General features: G+C 35.2%; 2 protein-coding genes across 2 annotated transcripts; one reads left to right on the top strand and one right to left on the bottom strand.

Moving 5' to 3' along the window:
• Nucleotides 1–1,994: 1,994 nt before the first annotated feature.
• Nucleotides 1,995–2,930, top strand: LOC130861493 (olfactory receptor 52E2-like). Its single transcript, XM_057750432.1, has one exon. It carries the CDS (start codon nt 1,995–1,997, stop codon nt 2,928–2,930), a length of 936 nt encoding a protein of 311 aa, XP_057606415.1.
• A 5,447-nt stretch (nt 2,931–8,377) lies between these two features.
• LOC130861473 (olfactory receptor 52E2-like) lies at nt 8,378–9,332 on the bottom strand. Its single transcript, XM_057750390.1, has one exon. It carries the CDS (start codon nt 9,330–9,332, stop codon nt 8,379–8,381), a length of 954 nt encoding a protein of 317 aa, XP_057606373.1. The 3' UTR covers nt 8,378.
• Between the last annotated feature and the right edge of the window lie 7,944 nt (nt 9,333–17,276).

The following is a 17,276-nucleotide window of genomic DNA, read 5'->3' as shown; positions in this document are numbered from 1 at the left end:
TCAACTATGTGAAAGACAGACTGATCTTGGGTAGAATCCATGGGGCTTGGGCTCAATCACATTAACATGCTGTCTTTGAGGGGGTTAAAGAGTTTTCATGAATTGCCAAGGCCTATCTTCCAGAAAAGGAGTATAGTTGGTTCACCTAGGCTCAGGTGCACATCACTGATTCTGAATACTTGGTATCCTTATTCCCAGAGGAGGGCAGAAATCCTTGCTGGATTTTTCTTTCTTACTGCATTTTCATTTTTTCAATCATTATAAGGTCAGGTGTCTCAACCCAGGAAGATGTGTTCCTTGTTTCATATCAGAATGAAGTGAAAAAAAGAGAGAGAAAGAAATCCTAGATGTGTCTTTTCATGTCCCAAGGCTAAGGTGGTTATAAATAAAAGGTATATAAAAAGAAACAGTAGAAATAGTCTGGTCCATTTCTGAGCACTGCTGTGTGCTGTGCAGATGAAGGATCCACCCCATATTCAAAAAGAGTATTGTGCTGTATAAGCAGTTTATAGCATGTATGGACACTAGGAGGGAAACAAACAAGTAAACAAACTGTTATTTCTCCAGAAGTCACAAGGTTTTGCTAATGTATTTCCTTGTAGAGTGCTGGCTTATGACACTTATCTCTTGGGGTCCAGAATTTTCAGTTTCTAGTTCTTTGGAGGGGCATGTATTGTGTATCAGAAAATCAACCATTTCCTGCAACCATAAAGAATTCCCTACTTTATCAGCTAAAATTCCCAAGACAGGCAGTAAACCTCAGGTCCACTTCATGCTTATCTCCATCACTCAAGCTTTAAGACTCTTTTAGGAAACATACTATTTAAGCTATATGTTTCTTTTTATCACAGAAATCTTACAGAGTACTTATATTTTGTTTATTACTTATTAACAACAGAATACAGAGATCACAGTTGAAATAATCTCTGTATTGTACTTTATGTTCACCATTCAAAAAATTCCTTAAAATATGTATTTAAAATTCCCTTGGGACTTCCTAGGTAGTGCAGTGGTTAAGAATCCACCTGCCAATGCAGGGAACACCGGTTCGATCCCTGCTCCAGGAAGATCCCACATGCCGCGGAGCAACTAAGCCCCTGTGCCACAACTGTTAAGCCTGTGCTCTAGAGCCCGTGATCCACAACTATTGAGCCTATGTGCTGCAACTAGTGAAGCCCATGTGCCTAGACCCTGTGCTTCGCAACAAGAGAAGTCACTCCAATGAGGAGCCTGTGCACTGCAATGAAGAGTAGTCCTTGCTCACCACAACTAGAGAAAGCCTGAGTGCAGCAACGGAGACCCAACACAGCCAATAAATAAATAAATAAATTTATTTAAAAATTTTAAAAAATAATAAAATAAAATAAAATTCCCTTAACCAATATGCTAGGCTCAGTACTAGATTTTGGGTATAGACACATAAGTAAGAGAGAGTTTCTTTAACATTAAAGAGCTCACTGTCTAGAAATTAGATTAAAATGGCAGGTAAATATAACTTTAAATAATTTTGTAAAAGGCATTCAAAATATAATATATATGCAAGGGAAAGATCATCCTGTCACTATTCCTTCCTGTCTCTCCAAATTTATAAGACATTTACTTTCAATAAAGAGCTTAAAAAAAAAAGCCATGGGACACACTCAAATGATGTGTTACAGTGAAGAGGCTCCATTAAAATCATTCTTAAGGTTACATGACATCCTATGTTCTAGGCTCTTCTTCCCTTCTTCCCCCTCTTTGTTTCTATGAAAGAAAGATTTAGAATAATAAAACTAATCCAGTTTTCTGTAACTAAATTCCAATTATAAGTTTTATTAAGATAGAGGATTTCAATTATTGTGGCAAAAAGGCTACTGATGAGGTTTCTGACATTAGGATAAACAGATAAGTGCTTTTTTCCAGTACTGTTAAACATCATGGCAACAGACTACAACCTCCTAAGGCGGGCTGGCACACATCTGCAATGAACAGATTCATAGGAAATCACAAGCAACATGCCTCTTTCCAATGGCACCCAGCTTCACCCTTCCTCCTTCCTGCTGCTGGGAATCCCAGGACTGGAAAACATTCACATCTGGATTGGCTTTCCTTTTTGTGCTGTGTATCTGATCACACTCATAGGAAACTTCACCATCTTGTTTGTCATCCAGGCAGAACACAGGCTCCACCAGCCCATGTTCTACTTCCTGGCTATGCTGGCTACCATTGACTTGGGACTGTCCACAGTCACCATCCCTAAGATGCTGGGTATATTCTGGTTCAGCCTCAAGGAGATACTTTTTGACGCCTGCCTCACTCAAATGTTTTTCATTCACACCTTTACTGGCATGGAGTCAGTAGTCCTTCTTGCCACGGCTTATGACCGTTATGTAGCTATTTGTAATCCTCTTCATTATAGCACAATCCTTACTAACAAGATAGTATCTCTTATTGGTTTTGGGGTGGTTGGGAGATCATTCCTCTGTGTATTTCCCTTTGTGCTCCTCATTTTGCGATTGCCCTTCTGTGGACACCGTGTCATCCCCCACACATACTGTGAGCACGTGGGTCTTGCTCGTCTGGCCTGTGCAAGTATCAGGGTCAACATCATATATGGTCTGGGGACCATATCTGTCCTGGGATTTGACATCATGGCCATTGCTCTCTCCTATGTCCAAATTCTTCCTGCTGTTTTCCATCTTCCCTCCCATGAGGCCAGGTTCAAGTCTCTCAGCACCTGTGGTTCCCATGTCTGTGTAATCTTGGCCTTTTACATCCCAGCCCTCTTCTCTTTTATGACACACCATTTTGGTCAAAATGTTCCCCGCTACATCCATATCCTACTGGCCAATCTCTATGTGGTTATTCCACCAATGCTCAACCCTGTCATCTATGGAGTTAGGACCAAGCAGATCCATGAACGAGTGCTCAGAATATTCATCCTGAAATAAGTAGCAAATGAATACTTCCAGATTTGGTCCAAAAGGTTAAATGTTAATGTGTATACATGTGAGAAATGAGGAGAGGCCTTGAAAAGGGTAAATAAGATATAACCATGATTACTTGCTGGGAAGATGTCTTTTTATACGTGTATTTTACTCATTCAGGGAGTGAGAGAAGCTTTGAATTCAAAATATCAAGGTGGATGAACAAACATTTTATATGATTATTCTGAAGATGAACATAAGATTATGTTCATGATTCCCAGAGATTTAGGTGGTCAAGTCACAGAAGACATTTTTCCATTTCTGCTATGTATTCCTCTTCCTTCTCCTCTTCCCTTTTCTCTCTCTAGCCCTCTCTTTCTCCTTTTTCTTCTTTTCCTCTCCTTCCTCTTCCTCCTCCTCTTCCTTCTTCTGTTGCTCATCTTTATTTGTTTTCTCTCTCTCTCTCTCCTCCAAATTTCTGTCAGCCTGCTTCGGTGTGTCTTACTAAAGCTCTTTCTCCCTGCCCTGCACCCCTCTTCTTAACCTAGTTTAGTTCTCCACTTTATTTATTCTCAAAGTACAAGCAGCTTTTTTCTTATTGGTTTTATTGAGCAGTTGAGTAATTGGGTTAGTAATTAGACACAGGAAGTATAAATAAAGGAAAGCAGCCAAGGGGACCAAGTGGAAGGAAAACGCACTCTTACAAATATTAGAAATTCTGTGTGTTTAAAACTAAATACATAAATGTCATTAAAAATATTCTCTATATGGTTTATAGAGTACTATTCACTTAGAAACCAATGATGGATATATTCTGGTCATATCAAACGCCTCTCTTTTAAGGACAGTTTCTTAATTGCCTGATGTTATTTGTACACTTTGGCTGTAAGTGTAATTTGCCTTACAAAAGCTGGCTGTGTATTTGTTGAGAAAACTTAGAATCTCTGCAATGAAACATGTTGAGAGAGGAACATATAGGTTTACCAAATACTACCAAATCTCTCAATAAGAAGGGATTATTTCTATTCGGGGAGTGAATACATGCTCAGTTATCATCTATAAGTGAATGATTGGCAGGGACTCCTAAGACTACTTTTCTATTAGGTACACAAAGGCATTTCAAGAAGAGAAAATATGAGGATGATCACAAAGATTTGATAAAAACTTATTTTTGCAGAGTCACACGTAAAGTAGAGCAGTATGATTAATACTGAGATTGAAGTGCGGACCGAAGGTCATAGGGAAGGTTTTCATCAGCTCATGCACCACCTATTTTCTAAGACAAAGGACTGGGTATTTAACTTACAGTAACTAGCTCTGCAACACTGAAAGGGTTCTCATGTGTAAGCTGGGCCAAATTATATTTGTTATGAGGAAAAGAGATAATATGAACAAAAGGCTAACACTGCAACTAACACATAGCATGGACTTAAGAAATTATATTTTCATTGTCTCAGAGATCAGTGCTATTTTTTGGAACAGATTAAACATTATTGCTTTGATATTATTCTCAAATTTAATTGGAAAATATATTCCTTCCATATATTTAGTTAAAACTATAAGTAGATGCTCTAATTAATATCCTCAAAATACAATGATATACTTTGAAGATTATCAGTCAAGAGTAAGAAAGAGGTGCCCATAAACTTAGATATGGGTATCAAAACATAGTATCTTTGAAGTCAGTATGATCTTTTAGATGTGCAACTAATAATAAAGAAACAAATAAAATATTCAAAATCATATAATGGCTGATGCTTCTGAAGCTCTTATTGTGTATCAGGTACAGTTTCAAATACTTTGCATATATTATTTGATTTCATTATTAATGCATTCCTATAGCTCAGGTGTTATTTTTATCCTCTAATAATTGAGGAAAATGAGATATGTAGATATAAATTATGTTGCCCTAGATCAGGCAGCTAGTAAAACAAGACGTGGAGCCTGGATTCCAAAACTGGGAGTGTGATTCCAGTTTGATTTTTACAACTATGCTACAGTGTAATAGTATCTATAAACTTTAATGAATTGTTTTAAGATATCTTACTTGCATTGGACTCTTTTCATGATTCTGTATTAAGTGAAAAATGCAAGTTATAAAATTGCATAGCATACGAAAAATATCAAGAAAATACAATTTTAACATATATATTTACCAGATTTTTAAATGATTTATCTTTACATTGTGAGATTTATTTTTTGGAATATTTTTAATTGTATAAAATGTTTAATGTTGAACATCTATCATTTTTTATCATAAAATACTATTAAGCCATGAAAACATAACAGAAGAAGGTTAAAAGAAAGTCAAATTGAATATCTACTATTTAATTATTTCTTCTTCACATTTTTCTGGTCACTTTTTAACCTCACTTATAAATAAAAGCCTGTTATTGTCAAAATTTCTAAAAACACATAACACTCCTGTATTTCATACCTTAATTACTGTAGGTCATTACTAGTCCACTTTATATAAGCCTAATAAAAATAAAACATGGACTCACCCTTGAACCCTCTCTTTCTCCTACAATCCACATCAAAACTGTGTCAACTGAATTTGCTCTGTCTTCAAGTTACATACAGAATCTGAGCATTTCTTGAGATAAATTCAAGTTCTGAATATTTCTTAAGATAAATCTAAGGTCAATCTAATTATCAAAATTCAAATTATAAGCTCTCTAGAAGAAATAATAAAGTAATATTTTTGAGATCTTAGGGTAGGAAAAGATTTCTTAAACAAGACACAAAAAAAGAGATACACCTTGGATTTTTATCAGAATTAAAATATTGTATTCTATAAAGAAATTATTTAAAAATGAAAGAGCAAACCACAATCAGGAGGAAAATAGTTATAATACATTATTCTGATAAAGTTCATGTAACCAGACTACATAAAGATATTCTATAACTCAATTACTGAGATGAAAAAAAAAAACATAAAAGAGTGGGCAAAAACCTTGAATACATACTTATAAAAAAAGATATGTAGTATGTAATAAACACAAGAAAATATGCCTAGAAAATACTATTTTTACTATTCTGAAGAAAAATAACTGTCGATTTCAGAATTGATTCCCAGCTAAATTATCATCTATGAGAGAGAAGAAAATATACTTTCAGTAGTAAAAATACAAAAAAAAAACCCAAAACTCCTACATATTGGGCCTGAAGGAGTTCACTTCATTTTAACCATTTACTTCATATAAAATATAGTATACATACATAGCACTTCTATGTTGTATGTAAGTGGGGAAAAGATGGACTAATAATTAAATAATTCTAGAACAATTAGCTCCTCATTCTGAGAGCAAGAAAAACACACACATATCCATACACACATGAACCAGAGAGAGAAAATACATCTTTATTTTATTGAGCAATTCTATTCCTGTATTGATACACTAGCATAACCTTATTAATGCCACTATCTTAGTTTTGGTTCTCTTGAAAGTGTAGTCTTGGACAAGGACTTGTGAGCATATAGTTTATTTGAAGGTTCATCTCAGGAAGCGCGGTAACAGAGTGGGGACATTAAGTAGGAAAGGAAAAAGAAATCACTCCAATAAAATTGATGTGTTGGTTACCATTGTGGGCAACAATATTGTACTAGGGTCTCTGAAGAACCAGACTGAACATACCTCAGAGTTGTCCCTCTGAAGGATGAGAAACATATTGCTTCAAAAAAATTGAAAACAACCTAGACATAAAACATCAGGGTAATGGCTAAATAAACCTGTTACATACATGCAATGAATGATAAATACCAGGAAAATATCAACAAATAAATCAATAAAGTAATGTAGTATATATAAACTCTAAAATATTATTGTCATAAAAAGAAGGAACTCTTGCCTAGAGGACATTTTGCTAAATGACATGAATCACATGCAGAAAGACAAATACTGTAAGATTTCACTTTTAAGTGCAATCTAAAAAAAGTCAGATTTACAGAACCAGAGAGTAGAATGGTGGCTGGGGAATGGGGAAAACAGGGAGATAATAGTAAAAGGTATAATTTTCAACTAGAAAGTGAATAAGTTCTGGGGATCTAATGTGCAACATGGTGGTTAATAATACTGTATTGTATACTTGAAATTTGCTAAAAAGAGTAGATCTTAAGTGTTCTCACCACACACACAAAAAATAAGGTAACTATGTGAAGTGATGAATGTGTTAATTAACTTGATTACGGTAATCATTTCACAGTGTGTACATACATTAAATCATCACATGGATACCTTTAAAATTCACATTGTACAAGCTAAATATAGACAATTTTACTTGTACTTCCATAAAGCTGGATAACCCTAGTTAATCTAGAATTATATATCCTTTAAATAACCTTAAAATTAAGATGAAGTAAAATTATTTTAGGCAAAGAAAAGCAAAAACTCACCACCAGCAAAACTGCATCAAGGAAATAAGATGTAACTTTATTCCTCACACATGAGTAAAATCATTACAGATATAGTTTTGAAGATGCAAGAAGGAATAAATAGCAATAGAAACAGTAGATATTTGGGAACCTTTACATGAATATTTACTGTTAAATATACTCATATGTATATGAATTTTAAAATTAATAAGAAGTAACTTAAACCGGCAATAGTATATATTAGAAAGCATATACACGAACTCATTTTTTTCTAAGATCCTTTATTAACCAAAAGGCAGTAAGACTGCTAATTTATATTAAAATTTGATAAGTTGTATGGGCTCTTGAGGGCAATGGCTAAAGTAATTGTAATTATAAAATTATTTATAAAATCAAAGCAAATGGGACTTACAATAGTAATAAAAATAATTCAAAAGATGAAAATCTTTGTTGTGAAAGATCTATAGCTCAGGTTGAAGTAAAAATAGTAAATATAAGGTGATAATTTAACAAAACAAATAACAGTAGTTATGTTAAATGTGCATGAAATAGTAGTATATTTAAGATAAATTGTCAGATTGCTTTAAATATAAATTGATGCTTGTAAATAAAGAGAAACAAATATCAGGATATTAAAAGGCTGAAGAAAAGGATGAATGTTTATAAACTGATTTTTCTGGCTAATTTTAAACTCTGCAAATTCCATAAAGTCAAGGAAGTGGCACAGTCAGCATTTTATTCCCAGTAGCATGCAGTTATGAAAACAGACACTCAAAATGATTATAATTATATTAGGAGAAGAAAGAAGCTTCATGGAACACCAACTGATCCAGCAACAATGGATGAATTCAAAATTATGACATAAAAATATCAACCAGATATTGAAAAGAATAAAGAAAAATGACATAATCTGCTAGATGGAATTATAAGGGACAAAGAAAATGCAGCGCTGGATGCTGAAAAGCTAGTGGAAATTAAATGCACTTAAATACTTACAGAAGAGAGCCAATATAGATACACATTTAACATTTTTATGAAAAAGTATTTCTCTGATTTCAGTTTAATAAAATTGCATATTGAACCTCACGTGTTAAATGTCACTCTTTTTCCTTTCTTTGTTTCAGTAATAATATTTTCTTCACACGGACATAGATCTGCTTAGTTCTAACTCCATATATGACAGGGTTGAGCATTGGTGGAACTACGACATAAAGATTTGCCAGGAGTATATGGATATAGCGGGGAACATTTTGTCCAAAGCGATGTGTCATGAAGGAAAAGAGGGCTGGTGTATAGAAAGCAAGAATTACAAAAACATGAGAACCACAGGTGCTAAGGGACTTGAGTCTGGCTTCATGGGAAGGAAGACAAAAAACAGCATGGAGTATCTGAACATAAGAAAGGGCAATGGCTATGATGTCAAAGACTAGACTACAAATTGCACATAAGCCATAAATAATATTGACCTTGATACTGGCACAAGATAGGCGAGCAAGACCCATGTATTCACAATAGGTATGAGGTATGACGTCATTCCCACAGAAGGGCAGTCGTAAAATGAGAAATACAAACGGAATAACAGAAATAAATGATCTCACTAACACACCAAGACCAATTGCAGAAACAACCCTGTTTGTGAGGGTAGTACTGTATCGGAGGGGTTTGCAGATGGCCACATAGCGGTCATAAGCCATTGCCAAGAGGACTGCTGATTCTGCAAGTGTGAAGCTGTGAATGAAAAACATCTGGGTGAGGCATGCTTCAAAGAGGATCTCCCTGAGACCAAACCAGAAGATCCCGAGCATCTTAGGGATGGTAGCTGTGGAAAGACCCAAGTCAATGGTAGCCAACATGGCCAGGAAGTAGAACACAGGCTGGTGTAGGCTGCTCTCAGACTGGATCACAAACAGGATAGTGAAGTTCCCTATGAGTGCAATCATGTACACAGCACAAAAAGGGAAGCCAATCCAGATGTGGAATGTTTCCAGTCCTGGGATTCCCAGCAATAAGAAGAAAGAGGGGTGAAACTGGGTATCATTGGGAAGAGACATCCTATTTGGTAATGCATATGTCTTCAGAAATGTATGTTCACCCAATCCATAAGACACCAGATAGGTTTCTGTAGCTTTGAAGACCTAAAGATAATATAAGAATACTTAATTAGCTACCTTCTCTCATTATCACTATCATTACCAACAGACCCCCTGCATTTCGACCAATTTAAGGTTCTGCAGCACCTAACTACATTTATGGCAATTAATTCCATTTGATTGAATGGCAACACAAGGATTAACACACAGGATGGATAATGATTCAAAAATGATGTGGATTCATCAGAATTTATGGCAAAATATTAAAAATTACTTTAAAGGATTAAAATGGATTCATCTGTTAGTATTTAGTCATGAATATTACAAAATAAAGTAGGAATAATAGTGAAAATGGCAACATTGACTATCAATTATTGAGGTGCTGCCTACTATTTATGAGGCTTTTTTGCAAAAATCATACCTAAAAAAAGACCACCTTTCAAGAAAAGAATTAACTTTACATATTTTACATATAAGTTGTCTAAGGATCAAAGAGTTTAAGAGGTTTGTCAGAAGTTTAAGATGCTTTCAATGGAAGTTTTGGGAAATTAACCTACAGAGAAAACTGCTGAATGGAAATGGAAGAAAAATGGAAATAAAGGACATGACTTACCTATGTTTTATATATATAATTACACAGAAACACATAATACTCCATTCATATTATACAAATACACGATCATTTTTAAAACTCACAACACCCATCTGAATAGAATATGTTAGTATTTCTCATTTATAGCTGAGTCAATTTTGACGTTCGGAATTTAAGCTAGATGTCAAAATATTAATCAAGAACGAGAGAGACAAAAAATTTAGGAGCATTGTTAAATTAAGTGCGTGACAATTCAATCATTTTCAAAGTTCTTTAAACCCTTCTTTATATCTTCATGTACTCATAGTTTGCTTGTAACATTTGATAGGGGATTTCCAAAGCGTCTATTCATTCATGTGTGTAATTATTTTGTAGTGAAAAGTTTCTCTTCTGATCATGTGAAGATTCCATGGCAGCAATACTAATTATGACAACATTTTCAGCAAGAAAGTCAGAATGTTATTTAGATATTGATATAAGGAGGAACAAGAGTGTAATAAACAGAATATGGAAGAAGTAGTTGAGTATGAACGGTAAACCTGAAGAGAAGCAAAGCTATGAGCAGGAGCCACTCTGGCAGTTCTGACAGGAATAGAGTCTGCTTCCATAAGGTTATGTCATTACAATGGAGCTGTGAGTGCTTTCAAAGGGTATGGCACTGGATAACAGGAGGAGTGAGGGTAGAATTCACTCATGGAGGCAGGTTGCTCTGTAAATCCCATTGGTGGATATCAGCAAAAAATCAACAGTTTTCCTTTATCCAGTATATACATATGCAACAGTTTCTCGTTTAATGGAAGTTTACTTTAAGTACTAGTTCTAGATTTGATTGCTAAAGGATAAAATAAGCTACTTCTTTGGCTTTTCTAAGAGGGAAGGAATGATACTATATTCTTTGATTGCAAATAAATTAAGTGAAAACTATGCTCCCTCATCATACACAATTATATCCTATGATGGTGCAAATGGTAAATATCAGGGAAATACCAGAAAGTGGTATGAATAAACCAAGTGGAAGACAGATACAGACAAAAACACACACGAAAAATAGAGTGAAATAAGGAATATGGAGAAAGGAGTAAGATCTAACTTCTCAGCTATATAAATCTTTATGTTCCTGTAGACTTTAAACAGTTTTTCTTAGCTGATTGTTAAAGAGCAAATTTTGTAAAACCCCAAGTGCAACATGTAACATCTATGGGTATATGAAAGTGGGAAGAAATAGTAAAGGTAGCCTTGTACCTGTTGACAAGGCCTTCAGGAATTACAACAGTTTAGATGGGGCAAAGTTACAGTGAGATGGATGTGCTTAAGGAAGGATTGTTAGTAATTTGGGTTCTTGTCGCTGAAATCAAGGATACCTACAATCTTGTGTTTAAACCATATTGAACTTTCACTTCTGCCCAGAGGTATTATATCCATTTGATGTTACCGTGGGAACACCCTGATATTTTCTCCTTGACTCCCTTGTATTTAAATTGATAAAAATATCAGTGTTATGTCCAAGCACCTAATGGACAATAGTGCATAAATAATAATGGAAAGTCCCATCAAACAAATTTGTTCCTTCAAGACAAACTGAGATATATACTCAGGGCACTGGTGAATGACTTCATACAGACTTGATGCATTTTTCTTCTGTGTTCGTAAAAATAGTTGGCTATAGAATACATAGTAAAATACTATACATACGAACAATCTACAACTGCATGCCGTAGCATGGAAGTATATTACCAAACGATGATGAGAGAAATAAGTTGCCCATTTATAAAAGTTAAAAATAGTAAAAACTAGTCTAGAGTCTAAGAAGTCAGGATAGTTGTTACTTTGTGGAATACTAGCAGTCAGCAGGAACAGGACTCCCAGGGTGCTGATAATGTCTGTTTATTCACTTATGTACTGATTCCATGAGTGTACATGAGTGTAATCAGTCTGTAAAAAATTTAATTGAGCCGCACTCTTATAATGTGTACTTTGTTTATGGATGTGAAAGAAAGTTCAATAAACTATTTACAAAATATGATTTCTTTAGTGGCAGATAGAATATATGTCATTTATTTTTGTCTCCCAGACATCACTTAGTACAGTCTATTGCATAAAGTAAGAAGTTAATATTAAAATGATTAATGGCCATAAAGACTTCATAGTCTAGATGTAATTTGTTCTCTAATCTTGTTAATAGTTTCATACATGTAAGTGTTACTCATTAAATAAATATTATTGGATGTGTTCTGTGTCAGAAACTGTTGTGAGACATTTTTTAAATTTGAAGCCTGTGCAATCATGAATAATAATAAATGTTACACATTTGACCTTTGAACAATGTGAGGATTGGGGCACCGACCTTCCCCGCAAAAGAAAATCACACATAACTTTATTGTCAGCCCTCCATATCTGCAGTTCTGCATCCTCTGACTTAACCAATTAAATGTATCATGTAGTACTGTAGTGTTTATATTGAAAAAACTCCAGATATAAGTGGACCCACAAAGATCAAGGGTCAACTGTATATAATCTCACGCAGTGCTTATAAACAAGGATATTCAAGGGAAACAAATTTCTAAAAATTCATAAAATTGTCTCACCAATAGTGAAATAAGCTTTACATTAATATTTGAATTCAATTGTGTAATCTGCTCTTAAAATAAATATGGAATAGAGTTTCTCAAAATTATAAGGCATTCTTATTCACTCATACATAGCATCTCTCAAGAGCAAGATCAAATGCTTCTCTATAATTGTCACCATTGTGTGAGGCAATTCTATAAATGATTTTTGTAAGCTCTGGAAAGATAAATGCTGTGATATTGAACATTTCAGATTTTATTTCTATCTCTCTAATTTCATCTTCTCATTCTCCTTTAAAGACATTTGTTCCTCGGACCATTTATTAAATACTAGTAATTCTTAACCAGCTTTAGCTCCTGTTATTTCTCACTTAATTTAATATTTCGGAATGATCTTGTCCACATCCATTGCTTTAAAAGGTATCTTTATAATAGATTCCTAAATAAATGTCACCAGCCCTCAAAATTATAACAAATGCAGATTCACATAACCAAATTCCTCCTAAGTAACTATCTTCACATTTTCATTTGTGAAAATATTACAAATAAAACATTTCTAAATTCAAATCCCCAATCCTGCTTCTACCAAACTCCAACTCTAATTTCATCTTAGTTTTGTTGTTGACTACTTCAGTAAATGTCATTACTATTCAGTGATTTGGCCCATTCAGAAACAGGAGGGTCATTCTTTTCCCTTCTATTAAAAAAATAAACACTATTGATTCTATTTCTAAAAATGTCATTAAAATTAGTACACTTGTCCCAACCCTAACTAGGATGGTTTAAACCACCATTTTTTTTTTTTATAGCATGGTCCTTCCTAGTGCATAAGAGCTTGAGCTCTGTGGTCAGACTGACTGTGTCAAAACCTAGCTTCATGTAGAAAACAGAAGTAATAACTGTAAATAAACCCTTAACATTAACCCCTTACATTTAGAAGAGATAATTCTTTCAAAACACTTTGAACCATGTTCCAAAGATATCCATCATTCTTTAGATATCAGGCAGACAAATTTTTCTGAAAAGCATGTTGAATGGATTTAGGCTGAAATGCCTAGGATTATATGATCCTTTCTAAATGTGATACTATTCTTTCCCTAAGCTTCATCATTAGTCTCCTTTCCTCAAAACTTATCCCATGTCTCTTCTCTTCCTCTTCCATTTCTCTTCTTTCCCTTCACCAATCACTGTGTCCTATAGATGCACTGTGACCTGGGGGACAGAGAAGACTCACCAGACTGAGCACCAGGATTGAATCCTGCCTGTTTTGTCCCAATCTGCTTAGTCTTTATGAGGGTACTGCTCTTTGCCTGGGAGGAGCTTTCATGAGAAAATTCCCCAGAGCCAGTTTTGTAAAGGACACAGGTTTCTGAGGATTTTAGTTTCTAATCTGGCCCTGGGTCATGAATAAAAAGCCGTGATTTCTGAGGAAATGAATATGAAAGATGGTGAGATTTCTTGTGAGTCTCCATTAACCTTTTGTTAACTTGCTCTGTGTTACAGCACACATAATTAATAGAGCTCATTCTCTCACCATCCCTGATCGTCATTTAGGGAGACAGTACAATTTTGTGTTTAGAAACAAGCACTCTCAAGGCAAAATACTCCTACTATCTCTATAAGTTTACCAGCAAATGTGACATTGGACATATTATTTAGCCTCTTAATTTTGTTTTCCATTTTTTTTTCAGTTCTTTCTGTTTTACTGCAGTAACTCATTTCTCATTCACAGTTAATCTCAAATGTAATAATTTACTCTTTCAATTCCTTTTATTGGCCTTTAAGATTGATATTAAATTTTGAGTTATATCCAATAGGCAAAATTAACATAAAATTTTGTAATGGAATCCTGTAAATTTACCAATAGTTTTAAGCAGATGCTCTCATAATGTGTCTTAGATGTTTCAAGTAAGTCTACTTATTATATAAAAAATAAAAACTTTATTAGTGCATTTATGGTCCTACACAGTCCTTTTGACTTCTTTTTTCTCCCAGAAATAGTGACTGAAACCAATATATCTCGAAAGTTGGACTTGCAGAGGCTTAGTTAATGACAATAGGCTTTTTATGGGTGTTTGACTGATACAGTCCTCAAGATCCTGCTTTTAAGAGGGGTCCAATGCATGAGGGTTACCACTCTGTGGTGCTTAGGTTCATGGCTGTCTTGAAAATTTTGAACAATTTTATCTTTGAATTTATGTTCTATAATTGAGAAATCTTATATGAAAATGGGGCAGGTGCTGGGATTTGAAATCAGACTCACATACATTCCCACCTGCTGTACTGGCTGCATCTTTCCAGAATGATATCTTGGCCACTTGTTACCCTACCCTTTCCCAGGGACTGCTGCTGCTGCCCTTTGCCCTTGGCATGCTCCAAATCCTGACCCTATCCACAATGGTAAGCAGTGCTCCACTTCACAGGACAGGGACCCTCTGTTCCTGTGCATGTTTTCTCTTACCCCACAGTTATCCTCATGCTCCAAAGAGAGATAATAAAAGAGAAAATAAAAAACAAACAGCACAATTGCTCAAAAGAGAGAGACCATCAAAGAAAAATAAAAGTTCTTTGTTTCCCTGTATTTTTAACAAGGATTCCAGCAGCTTCACTTTGTATGGGCTTCTCAAATTCTTCAGCCAGCAGTAGTTAAGACACAGGTTCATACATAACACCCAGCAAGTTTAGGTCACTGTTATGGACTGAAAGATTATATTCCCTTCAAATTCATATGTTGAAACTCTAACCCCCAATGTGATAGTATTTGGAGATGGGGTCTTCAGCAGGTAATTAGGGTTGGAGTAGCTCATGAGGATGGGGCCCTCATGATGGGATTATTGGCCTTATGAGAAGAGGAAAGGCCATGTGAGGGCATGGCAAGAAGGTAGACATCTGCAAGCCAGGAAGAGAGCTCTCACCAGGGGCCAAAAAGGCTGGCACCTTGATTTTGCCCTTTCCTGGTTTAGAAATGCCACTAAGCAAACTAAAGAACAGCTATGATTAGAATCCAAGCCCACGCTTCTGTGGCTTCTACATCTTCCACTGAAACTAATTCTATGTCCAGAAATTAGCGTCAACTCTTTACAGTGATGACTGCCCCTCACACACTAGGAATTAGAGTGATGGGCATAATTTATAAATGGCCCCTCCCTCTCCAACCATTTTTTCTGAAAAATTTTTCCAGATTTTTCTGAAGAATACACTTGTTCTCTCCTGCAAATTCCTCTGAGTTTTACCTGAACACACCTGAACTCATGCTGTCTTCTCACTTTTGTGTTTCGCAAAACAAACAAACACCTAGAAGAAACATAAGGGGAAGAGGTCTTGCAAGGAAAAGCTTTTGCTGAGCACAAAGGGAAGTAATGGGGAGAGGTGTGAGAATCTTTGGAGCCAGAGCACTACCTTAGTCAGTTGTTGGAACCCAGAAAGTATTAAGAAGGAGAAGGAAGACAATCAGAGATTCAGTGGCATTTTGATACTTTACTCAGGGTTTTGACAGAACCCTAACTTATGGCAGCTATCAAATTGCGCTGGCAGATTAAAGTATTCCTGCTGAAAGGACGTGAGCCTCCAGTGAAGTAGAAGTGAAGAGCAGAAAGTTTCCATACTAGACACTTAGTCTGGGATGTTATAACACCGGGGAACAAGTGGAAATTCCTGGGTGAGAGTTGAAAGCTTAGAACTTAGAAGTAGGAATGTGTATAAATGTCTGGTTACAAGACTTGAAAACAAAATGAATGAACAATATCACTCTTTGAGGACTGTGCATCAATTGGAGTTATCTAAAAATATGTGAAAAGGACCATACAAGCCCAATAAAGTGTATAATCTCATTTTCCTCAGCTCATTCCAACTCTTTTTAATCCAGCATCCTACCCAATACCCTACTAAAGCTGAAACAGCTCTAGTCAAGGTGATAAATGACCTCTAATTACCAAACCCAAACCAATGCTCCTGCCCTCATCATAATACAACTCTCAGTAGCACGTGAAACTGTTGATCATTCTTTCATTTGAAAACTCTCACCTGGGTCCATATTGAAAGGAAATTAAAATAGGATATTGAAAGATATCTGCATTTCCATGTTTCTTGCATTAATAGTCACAATAGCTGAGATATGAAAAAAAAAACAAAAAACCTAAGTGTTTGTCAACTGGTGAGTGGATAAAGAAGATGCAGTGTATATACACAATGAAATATTATTCAGCCGTAAGAAAGAAGTAAATCCTATTGTTTGTGACAACACGGATGGAACTTGAGGACATCACGTGAGATGTCAGACAGGAAAAGACAAATACTGTATGATATCACTTAACATGTGGAATCTAAAAAAGCTGAACTCCTAGAAACAAAATGTAGAATGATGGTTACAGGGGCTAAAAGTGGGAAAACTGAGGAGATATTCGTCAAACAGTACAAACTTGCAGTTAGGAGATGAATAAATTCTGGGAATCTAATTTACTGCATAGTGATTACAGTCAATAATACTGTATTGTATACTTCAAAACTGCTAACAGATTAGTTCTTAAATGTTCTCACCACAAAAAAAGTGATAATCATGTGATGTGACGGAGGAGTACCTAAACTAATACTAAGGTAATAATCATATTACAATATGGAAATGTACTGAATCAGGTTCTACACTTTAAACCAACACAATGTTATAGGTCAATTGTATCAGTAGAAATTAATTGGGATTGTGAGCATAAGGCAATTTGTACATGGGTTGTGGTATGATTTACAATAAGA

This window comes from Hippopotamus amphibius, chromosome 9, assembly GCF_030028045.1.
Source record: "Hippopotamus amphibius kiboko isolate mHipAmp2 chromosome 9, mHipAmp2.hap2, whole genome shotgun sequence".
Taxonomy (NCBI): Eukaryota; Metazoa; Chordata; class Mammalia; order Artiodactyla; family Hippopotamidae; genus Hippopotamus; species Hippopotamus amphibius.
This window is presented reverse-complemented; position numbering and strand designations above follow the sequence as displayed.

What these genes read in the sequence shown, in the direction of transcription:
- LOC130861493 (XM_057750432.1), top strand. Translation starts at nt 1,995, where the DNA reads ATGCCTCTTTCCAATGGCACCCAGCTTCACCCTTCCTCCTTCCTGCTG.
- LOC130861473 (XM_057750390.1), bottom strand. Translation starts at nt 9,332, where the DNA reads ATGTCTCTTCCCAATGATACCCAGTTTCACCCCTCTTTCTTCTTATTG.